Source organism: Eublepharis macularius, chromosome 5 (assembly GCF_028583425.1).
Source record: "Eublepharis macularius isolate TG4126 chromosome 5, MPM_Emac_v1.0, whole genome shotgun sequence".
Lineage (NCBI taxonomy): Eukaryota > Metazoa > Chordata > Lepidosauria > Squamata > Eublepharidae > Eublepharis > Eublepharis macularius.
The window spans coordinates 83821788-83839322 of record NC_072794.1 but is presented as its reverse complement, the minus strand read 5'-3'; the positions used below and the strand labels follow the sequence as shown (position 1 = coordinate 83839322).

At 42.5% G+C, this 17535-nt stretch overlaps 1 protein-coding gene across 2 annotated transcripts in view; it reads right to left on the bottom strand.

Moving 5' to 3' along the window:
• Positions 1-17535, bottom strand: part of USP24 (ubiquitin specific peptidase 24) — a 176996-nt gene that overhangs the window by 87024 nt on the left and 72437 nt on the right. For both annotated transcript variants that reach the window (XM_054979479.1, XM_054979481.1), the window contains 6 exons: positions 15023-15154; positions 14020-14131; positions 13719-13795; positions 4505-4645; positions 3961-4014; positions 3514-3629 (listed from right to left, as the gene is read on the bottom strand). In XM_054979479.1, coding sequence (XP_054835454.1) covers positions 3514-3629; positions 3961-4014; positions 4505-4645; positions 13719-13795; positions 14020-14131; positions 15023-15154 — 632 coding nt within the window. The remainder of the gene's footprint in view (positions 1-3513; positions 3630-3960; positions 4015-4504; positions 4646-13718; positions 13796-14019; positions 14132-15022; positions 15155-17535) is intronic.

The following is a 17535-nucleotide window of genomic DNA, read 5'->3' as shown; positions in this document are numbered from 1 at the left end:
ATTTTTGAGACTACAGTACCCACCAAATGAAGTGAAGAAACAAATCAACAGGGCCAGACTAGTACCCAGAAACAGTCTGCTCCAGGACATACCTAAAGGAACTAACAACAGAACACCACTGGTTGTCACCTATAGCTCCCAGCTCAAACCCATCCAACGTATCATCAGGGAGCTACAACCCATCCTGGAAAGTGATACCTCTCTCTCAGAAGTCCTGGGTGGAAGACCTTTCCTTGCCTACAGACAGCCCCCCAATCTTAAACAACTTCTCACTTACAATCATGAATCGGCTAGCAGGGTCACCAGCACAGGTACCAGGCCCTGCAACAGACCCAGATGCCAGCTCTGCCCCTATATCTACCCAGGGAATACAATTACAGGACCCAATGGCATCAACTACACTGTCTCTGGCTCTTACAGCTGCTCATCCTCCAATCTGATATATGCCCTCATGTGCCAACAATGTCCTTCTGCTCTGTACATTGGACAAACCAGCCAACCTCTACGCAAAAGAATAAATGGACACAAATCTGACATTAGAAATGGAAACGTCCAAAAACCAGTGGGAGAACACTTCAATCTACCAGGACATTCCACCAAAGACTTAAAAGTCGCTGTGGTTCAACAGAAACCCTTCAAAAACAAAATCCAACGGGAGGCTGCTGAATTGGAATTCATATGCAAATTTGACTCTGTCAAGCTGGGACTGAATAGAGACTATGAATAGTTATCACATTATCACAGGTAACAGATTTCCTTTACAGAGGCGTGGTCTGGGGGAGCCCAGAGACGCCTGGTGTGGGCTTTGTTTGTCAATTATCTCAGCCTGAGTGCGTGTGGGCTTTCGGGGACCACAGTTCTCTTTGTCAGATGCAGCTGGCAGGGAGAGCTGTGGTTATCGAGGGCTTATACTACATAGGAATTGTATACCTTCACTGTGGCAAACTAACACGGCAAACTGACTCCACACCAAAAGGAGATGTTTACATTTACAAGCAAAGGAATGTTTTGATTGCCTTCACACTAATTGCATCCTGTCCTCTTGTGATATATGTCCCGTTCTTTCCCCTCCCCTCCTCTTCTGTATTTGACCAGTTCGGATCAGGCATCTGATGAAGAGAACTTGATTCTCGAAAGCTTATGCTACAATAAAATAAAATTGGTTAGTCTTAAAGGTGCTACTGGACTCTTTTTGATTTTGCAGCAAGTGAGGATCAGTGTCCTGTTGCTCTCCCTAAGAAATGGATTTCTCTTGAAGACGGATGCAGTGATGGGGTCTGAGGGGGAACCAAATTCATTTCCTCTGAGTCTGTGGGAAGTTGTATGGGTTGACTCTGGCTAGACACTGACTCCAACCTCGCCTTTGGGCCCAATGCTGACCTCGACTCCGATCTCAATTCAACTGTGATCGAGACGTATGCTTTGCCTTCTTAGGCTGTTTTGCAGGTGGCTCGGAAGACTGACTCGGGACCAAGGGTGCATGCGAAGCACTATGCTTTGCAGTGGTTGGGTCTAATTTTGAAAAATCTGAAGACTTTCTTAATTTTCCCAATGGAAAACTTGGGAAATTTTGGGGAGCATTAAAAAAATACAGTTGACATACAATATTGTCAAGATTTTTTTTGGTTTAAATGTAATAAATTCTGGCAACAATTAATAAGAAATAATATATTTAACAATAATACATTTTTAAAGAGTTCCATATTTTTATAAAGTTAATATCCAAAACATGCTGGTAATTCTGTGACCATGATAGTTTCAGTCTAAATGATACAGTTTCTTTTATTACAAAATTTGTTTTCTACCTTCAATTTTTATTTTTTCTTACCTTCAGAAGGCAAAAATTAAAGACGTGCTAAGAGCCAGTTTGGTGTAGTGATTAAGAGTGCGGGACTCTAATCTGGAGAGCTGGGTTTGATTCCCCACTCCTCCACGTGAAGCCAGTTGGGTGACCTTGAGCTAGTCAAAGCTCTCAGGAGTTCTCTAAGCCCCACCCACCTTACAGGGTATTTGTTGTAGGGATAATAATAACATACTTTGTAAACCGCTCTAAGTAGGCATTAAGTTGTCCTGAAGGGCAGTATATAAATCAAATGTTATTATTATTATTATATGGCCGTTTGCAACCCTTTCCCAATTACTGGGTACATTTGCAATTTTTCTTACAGAAAATGAAGATAGTTATACTTATAAATTCCACAAATAATACTACAATTTTATACTCTAATTTATAAAAAATGCATTTTTTGTTGTTTAATCAGAAACAATAGCTTAGGTTTGATAGGAAAGTATACTGTATATATTTAAATTTCTCCCCCAAAATTCTGTTTTCTTCCCTGTGGCTTCAGAACGTCTATAGACATTTTACCTATATAGATATTATCTGAGTTGTCGCATTTGTGGTGTTTGGATCCTGGCCAATTTTATCCACAAAATGTGTAGTGAACAATAGACCTTTGTTCCAGGTTTCCATCATCAAGAGATAAACAGGGAAGCCCGTTCATCACCTGGAACAGTTCTGCTGGATATTTTTTGTTTCTGGCCACTTTGCTACTCTTATTTCCACCACAGTATTCTATATATTAGGGAAAATGTGTGACGGCTACTGAACACAGTAAAGAGTCCAGCAGCACCTTTAAGACTAACCAACTTTATTGTAGTATAAGCTTTCGAGAACCACAGCTCTCTTCATCAGATGCATCTGATGAAAAGAGCTGTGGTTCTTGAAAGCTTACGCTACAATAAAGTTGATTAGTCTTAAAGGTGATACTGGACTCTTTACTATTTTGCAACTACAGACTAACACAGCTAACGCCTCTGGATCCATGCTACTGAACACAGCAGCTCATCTCTTTTCCTCTCTTCTCTGGTATCTTGCATCTAAAGGAGGCCACACAAAGCAACATCCTTCCTCTTTTAGTTTCCACACCACTGCTCCACTTGAGCCAATGAAATAATCCAGGGGGAGTAAAACATTGAGAATATGTGACATGACATTACTGAACTATTATTCTGTGTGATGGAAAAAGTTATGAAGCGTCATTTTCAGCAAAAGCCACTTAATGCAGGTTTACCTCAGCCTGGTCCAGCCTGGACAGGCAAAAAATATTAGCCTTATTCCAGTGCTGTCTTAATTTTTGGAAACTGGTACTTGTTTATCTAGAATAAAAGATGTAAAAATGACAAAAGCTGCTAGTTTTAATATACAGAAAACTGCATTCTAGAATGCAAGAGTTGTCTGGCAAAAGGTGGTTAATGAAAGTCAAGGGTGAGAACAAGCCAGTACTGCAAAAAAATTGCCGTTCTCCATACTGAGCAGAACTCCGGGGAATGGTGGCATCACCTATCAGGGCAATCTGGAAAACACACTGGCTTGTGCACTCGGCTGTATGTCAGGAAAAGTGAAACTTATCAGTTTCTTACAGATCTTGCTACTGACTGCACTACAGTTTGCTATACATTTCTACTAGTCATATGGTGGTGCACTGCACCAAAGTTTAAACATAATCTTACCTGTAGGGAGACTGGACAGATGTTGCCACAGTAGGCATGGCGGTTGCTGTTAACATTTTTGTAGCTCTGGTAACAGCATGAGTCAGTGTTGGGCCCCCAAGAGCTGAACTGGCTACCTAGGATGAAAAAATGCCTCATATTATTTTTAGAACAAAGTGGTACATCAAGGAGGACAAGTTATTCAGCACTAGGAATATGCAATAAGCCACATGTCTGCATCTAAACTTGACATGTTTGTTATTAACAAGGAAAATGTTTAATAAGCATAGTCCCCAGTTACAAGAGACAGACACTGCTTTATTTCTAGACAGCTTCTATAACTCTTCATTTTATAAGCATATTTCATTTAAGATTACATTTATATAACATAAGGCGATTTACTCACAATTATCTAAGAAAAATATAAAGCATATGAGGAAAAATATTTAAGAAATAAAGTTGACTTACTTCTAATCTTGTGTAACAATCAGCGATAAATTTCTTATGAAGTGACACCGAATCCTAGAAAAAAAAAGTAAATGGCATTAACACACAAACTAAAGCCAAACTAAACATGATGGTTATCTTGTGACTGGCACAAGTTTGCTGTTGCCATTTTAAAGTGTTTTTAAAAATGCTGTGCAGGCTTCATCTTGATTGGGCACATGGTATGGAGCTCCTCCCAACTGCACCTTTTAAAGTAAAAAAGCAGCCACAGAAGGGCCAGTACTCCATCTGCAGCTGACTCAAGACTGGAGGGGGGAGCTCCACATCATGGGTACGATCAGGATGGAGCCCATGCAGCATTTTAAAAACACTTAAAATGGTGACCATGAACCCATGCTGGCCACAAGTTTACTATCATGTTTAGTCTGGCTCTTAGTAAATTTAAACAAGGATGGCGTTGAGGGAGAGAAGGTAAACTGCTCAATAGATTTCATCATTTTCCTACATCTCATTTTATGAGCTTGGTATAGCCACCATTTTGCATACAACTATTCAGAGTTGTTACCTTTTTCAATCTGGGATTCAGATTAATATAACTGTAGCTTATTATCAACTGAATTGCTTCATTTGCTATTTCTTCATCAGGTGACTCCATTGCAATTTTCCAAATAAAGTCCATCCCTATTAATTCCAGTTTTTCTACATGCTATATAAGAAGAAAAAAATGTGGATTAGTAAGATGTTAATACAATATACCATTAAAATAGTTTTTTAAACTCGTTATTTCCTTTCTCAAATAAGATTACAAAGTAGCTTTTCTGATGGGATCACCCTCCTCTTTAAGTATGCTTATTTAAAATATTTACATTCCACCTTTCTCCTCAGACCCAATCCAACTTAATATATATAAAGGTCCAAGACCATAAAGGGCTTCAAAAGCAATAACCAGCAAATAGATAACTAGCACAACTAACTACTGAAGCAAAAGAGAGTTTGACTTGACTGAGAGTCCCATTCTAGGCACAAGCTATTCTTCACCTTTGCCCTAACTCTTGCTCTGCCAACTATTTCAATTACACAGGCTTGTATCTAGAGTTGCCAACTGCCTGGAGAAAAAGTCTCTGAACCTTTTAATAGAGGCTTAATGGGATTAATATCTAACCTGAAGGAAATGTATTCCTGAAACGGGATTAATACCGGAAACCTGTTGTTAAGATATTTTTGTTAAACACTTTGTGTATGTATTCTATACTGAATTATATTCTGTTGAAAATTGTGAATGGGCTTTTTTGCTTGGGGAAAAACAGGGTTGCACTTACCTGTAACTTTTGTTCATCGAGTGTTCTTCTGTGTAGGCACACATGGGAACTGTGAATTCGCAGGCCAGCCATGGAAACATCAAAGCTCCAAAAGGCGCAAGATGCTCGCCTGGTCTTTTCGTGTGCTTTTTGAGTGGGCGTGGCTACAAAAGACAGGGCGAGCGGATCCTTCCCTCAGTTCACTAAGCTGTCAGTGAAGGAGAAATTAGCATATTTAAAGGGCACACGGTGGGGAAAGGAGGGAGGGCTGTGTGCCTGCACAGAACACTCAATGAACAACAGTTACAGGTAGGTGCAATCCTGTTTTCATCATCGTGTCTTCTGTGCAGTCCCGCATGGGAGAGTAGCGAGTGAACTTACCCAGGAGGTGGGCGTGTTGCTCATCATCATCAAAAAGACTCTTCAGGACTGCTCTGCTGACTGCAGCATCTCTTCTGGAGTCTATGTCAATTGCATAGTGTTTAATAAAGGTGGACGGAGTCAACTAGGTGGCCACTTTGCATAAGTCAACAAGTGGAATGTTCAGACTAAATGCTGATGAAGTCGAATGGGCCCTTGTCAAATGTGCCCTGATTTCAATGGGCACGATTGTTTGGATTGTCCATAACACTCTGTAATGAGCTACATCAACCAGATGGAGATGGTTTGAGCAGTGACTTTCTGGCCTTTTTTTAGCTCCCCTGGAGGAGACAAATAGGTTCAGGTCCTTTCTGAAGGCAATAGTCCTGTCCAAGTAAAAACATAGTGCACGTTTGACATCCAGTGAGTGCAACAGTCTGTCGGCCTTTGTAGAAGGTGAAGGACAATACACTGGTAGAGTGATGTCTTGGTTGAGGTGAAAGGCAGAGACTACTTTGGAATAAACTGGAGACTGAGGCGAAGAACCACTTTGTCTGCAAACATTCTGAGGAAAGGTAGATCATACCTCAGGACTTGCAGTTCACTCACCCTCCTAGCAGATGTTACAGCCACTAAGAAGGCCGTCATAGCTGTTAGAAATTTGAAAGGACAGGTAGCTAGAGGCTCGAAAGGCTTATGCATGAGAGTTGTTAAAACCACAGACCCTACTGAGGAGTAGGTTTGAACACAGGAGGGTAAACATTAGACAAGCCTTTAATGAAAGACTTGCATTCTGGTTGGGAGAAGAGGGACCTACTAATCACCCGCTCATGATAGGCCAAGATGGCCACCAGATATACCTTCACAGAGGAGTTAGAGAGTCCCTGGTTCTTTAACAGGACCAGATAGTCTAAGACAGATGGAAAGGGAGTCAAGGAAGGGGCTAAGTCCTGTTCAAGTGCCCAAAGGGAGAAACATTTCCACTTCCCAGAGTATGACTTTCAGGTGGAAGGCTTTCTAGCTTATAAAATTATGTTTCTGACTGGGGAAGAATACTCTAATCTGGAGGGGACACTAACCAAGCTGTCAGCTTGAGAGTGTCTGTATCATGGTAAAAAGCCACGTTATCCTGAAGGAGTTGGTGACAGCGGAAACCGATACGTCCTTCCTTGTGCCATTCTGGACAGGGTGGAGAACCAAGCCTGTCTTGGTCAATAAGGGTGATTACAATAGCTGATGTCTCCCTCATCATTTTGCTGAGTGTTCAAGTCATGAGAAGAAGAGGAGGGAAGGTGTACAGCAGACTGCCTGACCAGGAAATTTATAAATCATCTTCTAGGGAGTACTTCCACTTGCTTGCTTGAGTAGTATTGGGGACACCTCTTGTTGAGTGTGGTAGCAAAGAGGTCTATAGTTGGAAACTCCCAGTTTCAGAACAAGGGTTGAAGGAATTCCATATGGATGGACCATTCGTAATTGAGATCCTTGGCCCGACTCAAGGCATCTGCCAGAGTGTTGTCCTCCCCAGCAATGTGGACGGTTGTGAGGGAAACCTGATGTTGGATTACCCATTCTCAAATCAGGGTGGATTTCTGGGAGAGGCACAGAGAGACTGTGCCACCCTGCTTGTTCAGACAATGCATGGCAGTTGTGTTGTCCGTGCATATCTGAATATTCTTGCCCTTGACAAGGTGGAGGAAGGCTTTTAGAGCAAAACGGATAGTCCTCAGTTCCAGCAGGTTGATGTGAAACTTTGACTTGTGTTGAGACCAAAGGTCATTCACCTGACTGTCTTCAGAGTAAGCCCCCCACCCCGACAGGGAAGCGGTGAATGGAGAGGTGAATGGGGCTTAAACTGAACAAGGTCCTTACCATTAGGTTCCATTTCTCATTCCACCATGACAGGGTTTTGTGAATAATCCTCAAAACTGAGAACCGCTTGTACCGGTTCTGGTAGTGCAGATGAAATACCCTGACAAACCAATTTTGCAACGGCCAGAACCGAAGCCTGGCAAATGGCACTATCAGTGTCAGAGAGGCCATAAAACCTAACAGTTTCTGGATTTCCCTTGTGCTTTGGAGTCTGAAAGAGCACACCTTGTTCAGAGTGACTTGGAACTGAGTTATACGTTCCTTGGTGGGAAAAACCTGACCTAGTGTAGAGTCCAACACTGCTCTCACAAATGTTACCTTCTATTGTGGAACCAAGGAAGACTTTTCCAAGTTGACCCTTAGACTCAATTGCTGGAGGGTTGACAGTACTAATGGGGTGTGATGAGAGATCGACTCCCTGGACTGACCTATGATAAGCCAGTCGTCCAGATAGGGAAATAGGGTGCAACCCTTTCCCCTTGAAGTGGCTGACCACTACTGCCATAACCTTGGTGAATACCCAAGGGGCAGTGGAGGGACCGAAAGAAGGACCTTGTATTGGTATCTTTCAGAACGGCACTGGAAATGAAAGTATTTTCTGTAAGAAACATGTACTGGGACATGGAAACATGCATCCTTTAGATCTCCAGTAATGAACCAACAGTGCTCTTCCAAAAGAGGTAAAACATCTTTTAATGATAATATCCTGAACTTTTTCTGAACAACAAACTTGTTTACGAAATGGAGATCTAAGATGTGGCAGGAACCCCCTGACTTTTTGTCCACCATGAAATAGTGGGAGTAGATCCCATTGGAACTGGAGGACAGAACTGGTTCTATGGCCTGTTTCAGTAGTAGGCTCTGTACTTCCTTCACCAAAAGTGCTTGAGGCAGGGTGGGATTTGACTGGGAAGAAATGTTTGGAGGAATGGATTTAAACTCTAGGGAGTAACCTTCCCGAACTACTGACAGTACCTAGAGCTCTTGGGTAATTTTCTTTCATGCAGGTAAGGGCAGGGATTGACCTACAGGGAGGGGGAAAGACGGCTTGGTGTCAAAAACTTTGTTTGGTGGAGCCGGACTGCTCTCTGGGGGAATTGGAACCATCCTTAGACTTACGAGGTAATACCTCTGTCAAGGCCGGTTGGATGGAACCATGGAAGCAGTATGTTGCTGGTTCAGAGGTAAATGTTGGTTGGGTTGAGACAGAAACCGATTGTATCTGGAGTTGTAATACGGATAGGGTCTAGGAAGGAACCGGTGCTTGTAAGGAATGGTCGAGGTAATGCCTAGGGACCTAGCAGTCACCTTATCATCCTTTATTTTCTTAAGTGCATTGTCAGTGGTAGATGAGAAAATATCATTTCCCTCGAAGGGTAGATCTTCAATCCTTAACCGATGGTGTGGGGCTAAAGCAGTGGTTCTAAGCCATGCATGCCTCCAAATCACAATGGCTGAGGCCATAACTCATATGGAGCAATCCCCAATATGTCTCCAGTGAGAATTTGTTCTTTTGAGAGCCGAAGGGCCTCACTTTGGAGTATTTCTGCAAGACATTGTTTCTCATCAGGGATGAGACTTAAGTAAGGGCCGATCTTGTCCCACAGGAACAGTTGATACCTGGATATAATAGCTTCATAATTGCCAATATGGAAATTCAGGGCCAAAGAGGCATAAACCTTTCTCCCTAGAATATCAAGCTTTCTGCTCTCTTTATCTCTGGGGGCAGAATGGCCTGCAACTCATGGAAGGCCCTTGCTTTGTAGGGTCTCTGTAACAATGGAGTTAGCAAGAGGGTGATTGAACAGAAACCCAGCCACATCTTGCTTGGTTCTATCTAGGTTATCTATCTTCTTTGAGGTCACTGGCGCGGATGCCAGAGTTGACCAAACATCTTTCGTGACATCTATCATTCCCTGCATAATTGGGAAAGCCACCGGGCCTGTTGCCTCAGGGTGGAGAACATTGAAGACTGGATCCAATGGAGCTGGTGCTGAACAAGTCACCTCAATCTCCAACAACTTTGCCATTCTGACTAGTTGTTCAGAGTAAAGGCGGAGGTCCTCAGTGGGAGAGACAGCAGAGTTTACTGTGATGCACTCAGGAGGTGATGGCTTGGATGTCAAGTTGGAACCGCAATCGGTACCATCATCGGGACGCACTGGTGGATCATCAACTCTGCAGACTCGGTGTCTTCAGGAACCGTTGGAGGAAACGAGGATGGTCTCATCTTCAAGACTGAAGAGCGAGGTGCCAGATGGTGGTAATCAATGTGCAGATAGTAGTGAGGCAGTGGGTAAAGACCCGGAGACCCTTCCATGCCGTAGGTGTAATAATGATAAGGAGTCGTGCTCGCTTCGGCAGCACATATACTAAAATTGGAACGATAAGGAGATTCATAAGGGTATGGAACCCACGGATGTCTATGACTTCTCATAACCTCCAGACATCTCAAGGGTGGTGAGAGAGTTCTCAGAACTACAGGCGGGCTGGATGCCACAGAGGCGGATAAAGCCAAGGCTGAAGACTGCTTCTTCTTCTGCAGCTTCAGAGTTGGGAGCTTTTCAGTATGCCTCGACTTCAGCTCGTCCATGGCAGCTTGAATGAAGACCGAGATGGGCTAGAATTTTTATGAACCAACTGGTTCGTATCATTGGTGCATGGAGATGTAGAAGAAACCAACTGGTTCTTATTGTTGGTACTTATATAGCTGAAATTGGGGATACTGAGGAGGCCTGTTCTGGGTGCTCCGGTCCTTTATTAGAGGCCTTCGAAACCTCAGAGTCAGATATGCCATGGATGGCTGACCCCCATAGTGCTGCTTTTAGGCGCAATGCCCTTTCATGCCTGACTTTTGGCGTGAATTGTTTGCAAATGCCACAGTGCAAGGTTTCATGTGCCTCTCCTAGGCACATTAAGCATTTATCATGCCTATCAGATTGGGCCATCTTGGAACCACACTTGAGACAGTTCTTGAAAAGAGCCTTTGAAGTTGTCATCTTCTCGCTTTCTATCTTCTTGCTCGGATTCGAAGAGGAGCTCGAAGCACATCCTCCTTTTTTTTTTGAAAGTTTTTTTATTATTTTTTAATATCTAACATAAAAAACTACAAAAGACTACAAAAGTATAAAGGGGAGGGGGGGGGAAAGGGAAGGGAGGACTGGGAGAAGGGAAAATCAACATACAAACAACGAACACTACACTACATGTCTTGTATTCCCTTCATGCTGCAATTTTCTTAAAAGTTAACTTTCTAATATGCTATCAGATTGGTAGGTCTTATACAATACAGATTATATTCAGGATCAGGACTTCTTCCCCCCCCCCCCTTACGTCTCGGTCTCAATTCTCTCTGCGCAGCTGGAGCAGCTGCGCCCGCTCTTTCCTCCCCCCACTTTCCCCTTCAGACTTCGAACTTTCTTCTTGCTGAAACTCCTGATGGTTGAACAAAAAGTCTGTCAGCTGCGCGTCCGATGTGATCTTGTAAGTTTGATCCTTATATCTGAACCAGACGCCTTCTGGAAACAGCCATTTATATTTTATATCACATTTCCTCAAGAAAGCCACAAGTCCTTTATACTTGCATCTTCTTTTACGAGCCAAAAATGGAACATCCTTCAATATTTTAACCTTATTGCCCAAATAATCCAAGTCCACATTATACGAATTGTCTAAGATGGTGTCCCGAGTCTTCTTAGATGAAAAGTCAATAATAATCTCGCGAGGCAGCTGCCGCTTCATTGCATACTTTGAAGATGTCCGCCAGACTTCCAAAATATCGCTTTTTAACTCTTCTTTAATTGCCTTTGCGAATGGCGCCAAAAGTCCAGACACCAAATCTTTTAAATTTTCACTTTGCTCTTCTTTTACATTTTGAAGACGCAATACCGTTTGGGCACGGTCCACTTGTAATCCTATTATTTGATTCTCCAAAAGCTTCACTTCCTTACTTGTTGCTTTCATGAGTACTGTGTTCTCGTGCGCAGACTGCTCTGCTCCAGTCGCTGTTTCTTTAATGGCTTTCACTTCGCTCTCCACTGAATCAACCTTTTGCCCCATTTCATTCAGTTTCGCTACAAAGGGCTGCACAGCATCGAAGACTGCTCGTCTCACCATCTCTTCCAAAGTTTCCCCCTTCCCCTGTAACGTCGCCATCACCGATTTACTCATTGCTGGGCTCTGCTTTCTCGTCGCCATCTTAGGGGGGGGGGCGCCAACTAAGTTCCGAAACTCGGTGCAGGGGAAGAAGTCTGCGCCTTTTTAGCTTCAACTCCCACCGATCCTTCGCATACGCTTAAAAATCAGAAGGGATTCGCTTACTTACAGGTCTTCACCTTAAATCTGCTTATTGCCGTTCTCCATGGCCCGGCAGCACACGAGATGCTGCGCAAGTCTGCCGGCCTCTGTTGGAGCAAGTGGGCAATTTACCCCCTGCATTACTTCCAGGGGGTTCTTCCCGCGGCGCCCCGGATCCAGGCTCCCTCCCTGGGAGTCCTGGGGGTTAACCCTCGCGGGTCAACCGCCCAGTCAGGCTGCTCAGACGGTTCCCCCCGGACCTGCGGTGAGGAGCGTCCGACATGGCCGGGAAAACGAAACCGAATCCGAAGTACATCCTCCTTCAGCGGCGGCTAAAGAAGAACTGAGGGAAGGATCTGCTCGCCCTGCCTTTTATAGCTGCACCCACTCACAAAGTGTGCGAAATGACCAGGTGAGAGTCTTTTACTTTTTGGAGCTTTAATATGTCTGTGGCTGGGCCTGAGTGTGTGCAGTTCCCATGTGGGACTGTACAGAAGACAGGACGATGAATAATGAGTTGCTATAGATACACTATCACACTATAAGATTGTTGTTCATTTGAATACTTGCTTTACTAAATAGATTGTGTTCTTTCATTATACATGGTGGTTTTGTTGTTTTGCTGACTTCACACTGTGGTCCATTGTGTTATTTACTTGTATCTAGAGTTGTCAACTGCCTGGAGAAAAAGTCTGAACCTTTTAATAGTGGTTTAATGGGATGTTAAGAAAAGCTTTAGCTGCCCATCTCTACACATTAAGCCTCTATTAAAAGGACAGGATATTATTCTGCAGACCTGCTGGCAATTGTAGTTATATGCTATCACTGAGTTCAGCCAAATTTGCAGGCTTCCTCTGATGGAAGAGACTCTTCCATCAGAGTTAAAAAGAAAGGTCCTTTTCCATCAGAGGAAGACTTGGAAGTTGGCTAAATGCAGTGATAGGATACAAAGCCTATACATCTCTCCATAGCGGAAGTGGATTCCAGATGAAATCTAGAAGTAGTCAGGCTCACTGTGATGCATCAGGCCATCATGGCGTAGACTAATAAAAAAACACCATACATATATTTCTGATTTTTGTCCTCCTACATAACAGTTGCCACAAGAAGGTTAGACAAAATTCTCTCACCTATCAATCAGAAAGATTCACCTATCATGTAATCCATCCATATTATGCCAATCAGTTCCATTATTATAGAGAATTTTGAACAGCATGTTAGCAGGAATTGCTGACAAATATTTATTACAGATTCTATAAGCTACCATATACAGAACAGAGGAGTCCTATGCAGAGTTACTTCAGTCTAAAGTCACTGACCTCAACAACTTTGGACTAGAGTAATTCTGCACAGGATTGCATAGTTATTCTCTAATGAGACCAAGTTGACACATCAGGTGGGCAAAGAGACTTCCCACAGGCCAAGCTGTCTATTTTGCTGATACATACAAGAATTTCTGGTAAATTCTCCATTCAAATTAAATTCTTAACACAATTTACCAAAATAAGACTGACTGTCAAAACTAAAATAGCTTAGATCCCCACCTCCCAATCCAGAAATTATGGTTTAGCTAGATGTCTTTCATCGTCCAACATTATCCACTTTATCTTAATGGATCCTAGATATTTTTATTATTTTAAAATAGTTTCAGAATACAAAAGCTTAAGACCATCTGTCTTCTAAACATTAAAAATAAAATAACTAAATATAAGAACAGAAAAAATGCAAATTTAACTCTGTTCTTGTTAGAATGGTATGGTTGAGAGTCCCCCCAAAAGTGTTGCGTGCCTAGAACTCAAGTAGTCAAGACAAATTCATTTATTTAGACCTAGGAGATCCAGAATCTAATCACTGCCAATCTCCACCACTATTACTACAGCCCACACTAGTTTCCCAAACAAACTTGTCAGCTGAACTATAAACCGCAAACCAGAATAAAAGAAAGTTGCTTACCATCTGGGTTCCTTGCCTTTTCAATCGATGGTCACAGAGGTTCACGTTTTCAAAAAAGGTCTTAAACAAACCAAAACCTGTTTTAAAAATTAAAATTGTAAAGAAAATCTGCTTTTTTATTTAACACAAAATATCAAAAATATGGTTTATAAAACAAATGTTGTTAGGCCAATAGGAAGGGGTCCAAAACTCATCAGCCTCTGCAATAGCCACTGTTTCAAAATACCTAACAAATATATACAGCTTTTCTTTCCAAACTTGGGGAGGGGGGGGGGGGAAGGGGACAAAAATACTTACATACCATTCATAGTAATTTCATAGGACTCTAATTTAAGAATTTTTTCTTTAAAAAGCTGCTGCTGCACATCACTCTCAAGATCATGCTGTCCTTTTGTAAACCATTCAAAACACATCTGTGAATAAAGCATGGAGCTCAGTTCACACTCTGGATTTTTATACAGAGCTTTATACTACGCTAAAATAACGAATTCACTATAGATTCTTTCAATCTTGCCCTTCCTCCAAGAAGCTCAGAATAATGTACATGGTCTGGTTCTCTCCTCTCATTTTGTCCTCATCACTGTACATTTTTAATTTAATTTAATTTATTACATTTGTATTCTGCCCTCCCTGCTTTCGCAGGCTCAGGGCGGATACTAACATTTCTTTTGTTATTACTATTATTCAAGGAAAAACGCTACAACTGTATTATCATGTAACCACAATCAATGCTCAAATCAGTTATGGCTGGACACGACAGCTTTATTTTACTACAAGCTTACTTGCACAATTCTACTTTTTTACTATTGAGTCCAGATTTCAGCCCCTGACTACCTCAATACAGAATCAATTTAATGATGAATAATAATCAGTAAAAATGGCAGATTAATGAGTAATTTCCTTGGGGGGGGGGGAGCCTGACTGAATCCCTCACTATTGTGCTAATTCAGAATGAGTTTCATGATACATTATTTAAAGTACATCAGTGCTATATAACAACAACAACAACAACGTGTTTATATATCACTCTTCTAGACAGATTAGTATCCACTAAGATTGGTGAATAAAGTCAGTGTTATTATTATCTCAACATTACAGCTGGGGAGGTGGGGCCGAGAGGAGTGGCTTACTCAAGGCTACCTGCTGAGCTCATGGCAGTAGAGAGATTTAAACTAGAGTGCTGACTTGCAGCCTAACCGACTTAACAACTATGCTCCAGTATCTATATTACTATAAAAACAACACTAATCCATTAAAACTTTACACATGAAATTTATTCCCTACTCTATTTAGAAGGATCTCACCTCTCGATCTAATTCACAAACATCTTGGCCAGTTACAAGACATTCCCAGATTTCCCGAGCACGATTCCATCCCAAGTAGAGAGTAGCTTCTTGAAGGAAAAATGCCAGAAATTTCAAGTGTGCTTCTAAGTACTGAAAAGAGAACAATTGCAATTGATTTTAATTGAGTCACTCTCAATAGGCGCTTTAAAATTTACAAAATAATTTTCTACAAGTGAGGGACCTGCAAAAACTTGCAGGGGGCATCACACCTCCCCCTACTATTTCCTCTTTCCCTTCTCTAGAATAGTAGCAAGAAGCCGGGCTTGGGTGTTATGTTATGCAAATTGGATGGAAGCAAGTTGCTTGGTGGTTGTAGCCAGGCCTAGCCCTGCTAAGTTCTCCTTCAAAGGCCAAAAAAAGCCTTGGAAAGTGCACTGCCCCCTCCCCCCAGCCTTTTACTGATGGAAAAACAGGCTTGTACATACTGTAACTAGTGTTCATCGAGTTCTTCTGTGCAGACACACATTGGGACTGCGCATGCACAGGCCTGCTAACAGAGAAACTTTTTAGCTTCTTTAGAGCTCTGGTAGGGTCATGCAGATTAACCATTTTTCCCGTCTAAAATGGACACGTGACTTTGGAGGAGCAACTCCCTCTCCCTCAGCTCTCCTGAGCCACCACAAACTGCTAATTATTTACCATTAGAGAGTTCACAGCAGGGTAGGAGGGAGGGATGTGTGTCTGCACAGAAGAACTCGATGAACACTAGTTACAGGTATGTACAACCGTTTTCATCTTTGTTCTTCTGTGCGGCCCCACATTGGGAGATTACCAAGCTACACACAATAAGGAGGTGAATCTTTCCAACTCAATTGCTGCCCTACGAATGTGAGCTACTGGCACTCCCCTCAAAAAGGCAGACGAAGATGACTGCGATCTGGTAGTGGGGCTTGATTTGTAGCGGGCATTCTACAGCCACTTGCTGATATGCTCTCTGGATTGCCAACACAATCCACCTCGATATAGTTTGGGCTAAAGCCCTTTTCCCTTTATTTGGTCCCCTAAAACATACAAAGAGGTATGTGTCTGAGTGAAACTCCTTTGTTCTAGCTAAATAAAAGGACAGTGCCCTTTTCAGATCTAAAGAATGCAGTGCTCTCTCTGCTCTAGTCTGAGGAGAAGGATAGAACATAGGTGGGATGATATTCTGGGAAACATGAAATGGTGACACCACCTCAGCTAGAAACTGCAGACTTAGGTCAAAGCACCACCCTGTCTGAATGGATTCTCAGGAAGGGAGGGTCAGCCCTGAGTGCAGAGATTTCACTCACCCTTCTTGCAGAAGTTATTGCTACCAAAAAGTATACTTTCCAGGAAAGCAACTCTAAGGAGCCTGTTGCCAAGGGTTGAAAAGGTTTCAACGTAAGTTGTGAGAGCACTAACGATAGTGACCACAGGGGAACAGGAGGTGTGACAGGTGGATGAAGGTTAAACATCCCTTTCAGGAATTTTCTAGAAGTTGGGTGAGAAAACACTGTATGTCCTTCAACCTGCTCATGGCAGGCCAAAATGACTGCCAGGTGTACCTTCAAGGAAGTCGTGGTGACTGCCAGGTGCTAGAGAACAAAACAGAGGTGCCTTTGTGTTGAACGCAGTTGCAAAAAGATCTACCTCTGGGAACCCCCACTGAGCAAACACAGCTTTGAGATAGCAGTCTTTCAGAGACCGCTCATGATTGGTATTCAGTCGTCTGCTCAGCACATCTGCTTTGGCATTCTCTGATCCAGCAATATGAATGACATGTATGGAAACTCTGTTGGCAATAGCCCTGTTCCAGATGGCCATGGCTTCTGCACAGAGGGTTAAAGATACAGTACTGTCCTGCTTGTTTAAATAGTACATTGCCGTGGTATTGTTTGTCTGGATCTGTACTTCTCTGCCCTAAAGGAAAGCTGCAAAAGAGACAAGAGCAAAGCGGATGGCTCTCAGTTCCAAAACATTAATGTGTAGAGACTGTTCTTTAATTGACCATCTACCCTGTACAGACATGGAATCATAGTGAGCACCTCATCCATAATTAGAAGCATCAGTCGTAATGACTCTCTTGCACTGTTTGGTATCAAAGGGGCACCTCTAAACATGTTAGCTTCCACTGACCACCAACATAGAGATCTAACTACTCGTCTTGGTATAGAAAATCTACAGCTAGGAGAATGTAATCTTGTGTTAAATCTCCTGACAAAACCATTTTTGCAGTGCCCGCATATTCAAGCGAGCAAAGGGTACCGCTGCAGTCATAGCCGCCATGTGACCCAGTAGTTTTTGAATATGCCACACTGACTGAAATCTGTTTTTCTGAAAACATGGCAACAAGGGATTGAATAGCCCTTGCTCTTTCAGGAGGTAGAGTAGCCCTACCACTTGTAGCATCTAAAATGGCACCAATATAAGCTACTGTTTTACATGGTTCAAGGTCCCTAATGGAGCTCTAAAGAAGTTAAAAAGTTTCTCCGTTGGCCGGTCTGCACATG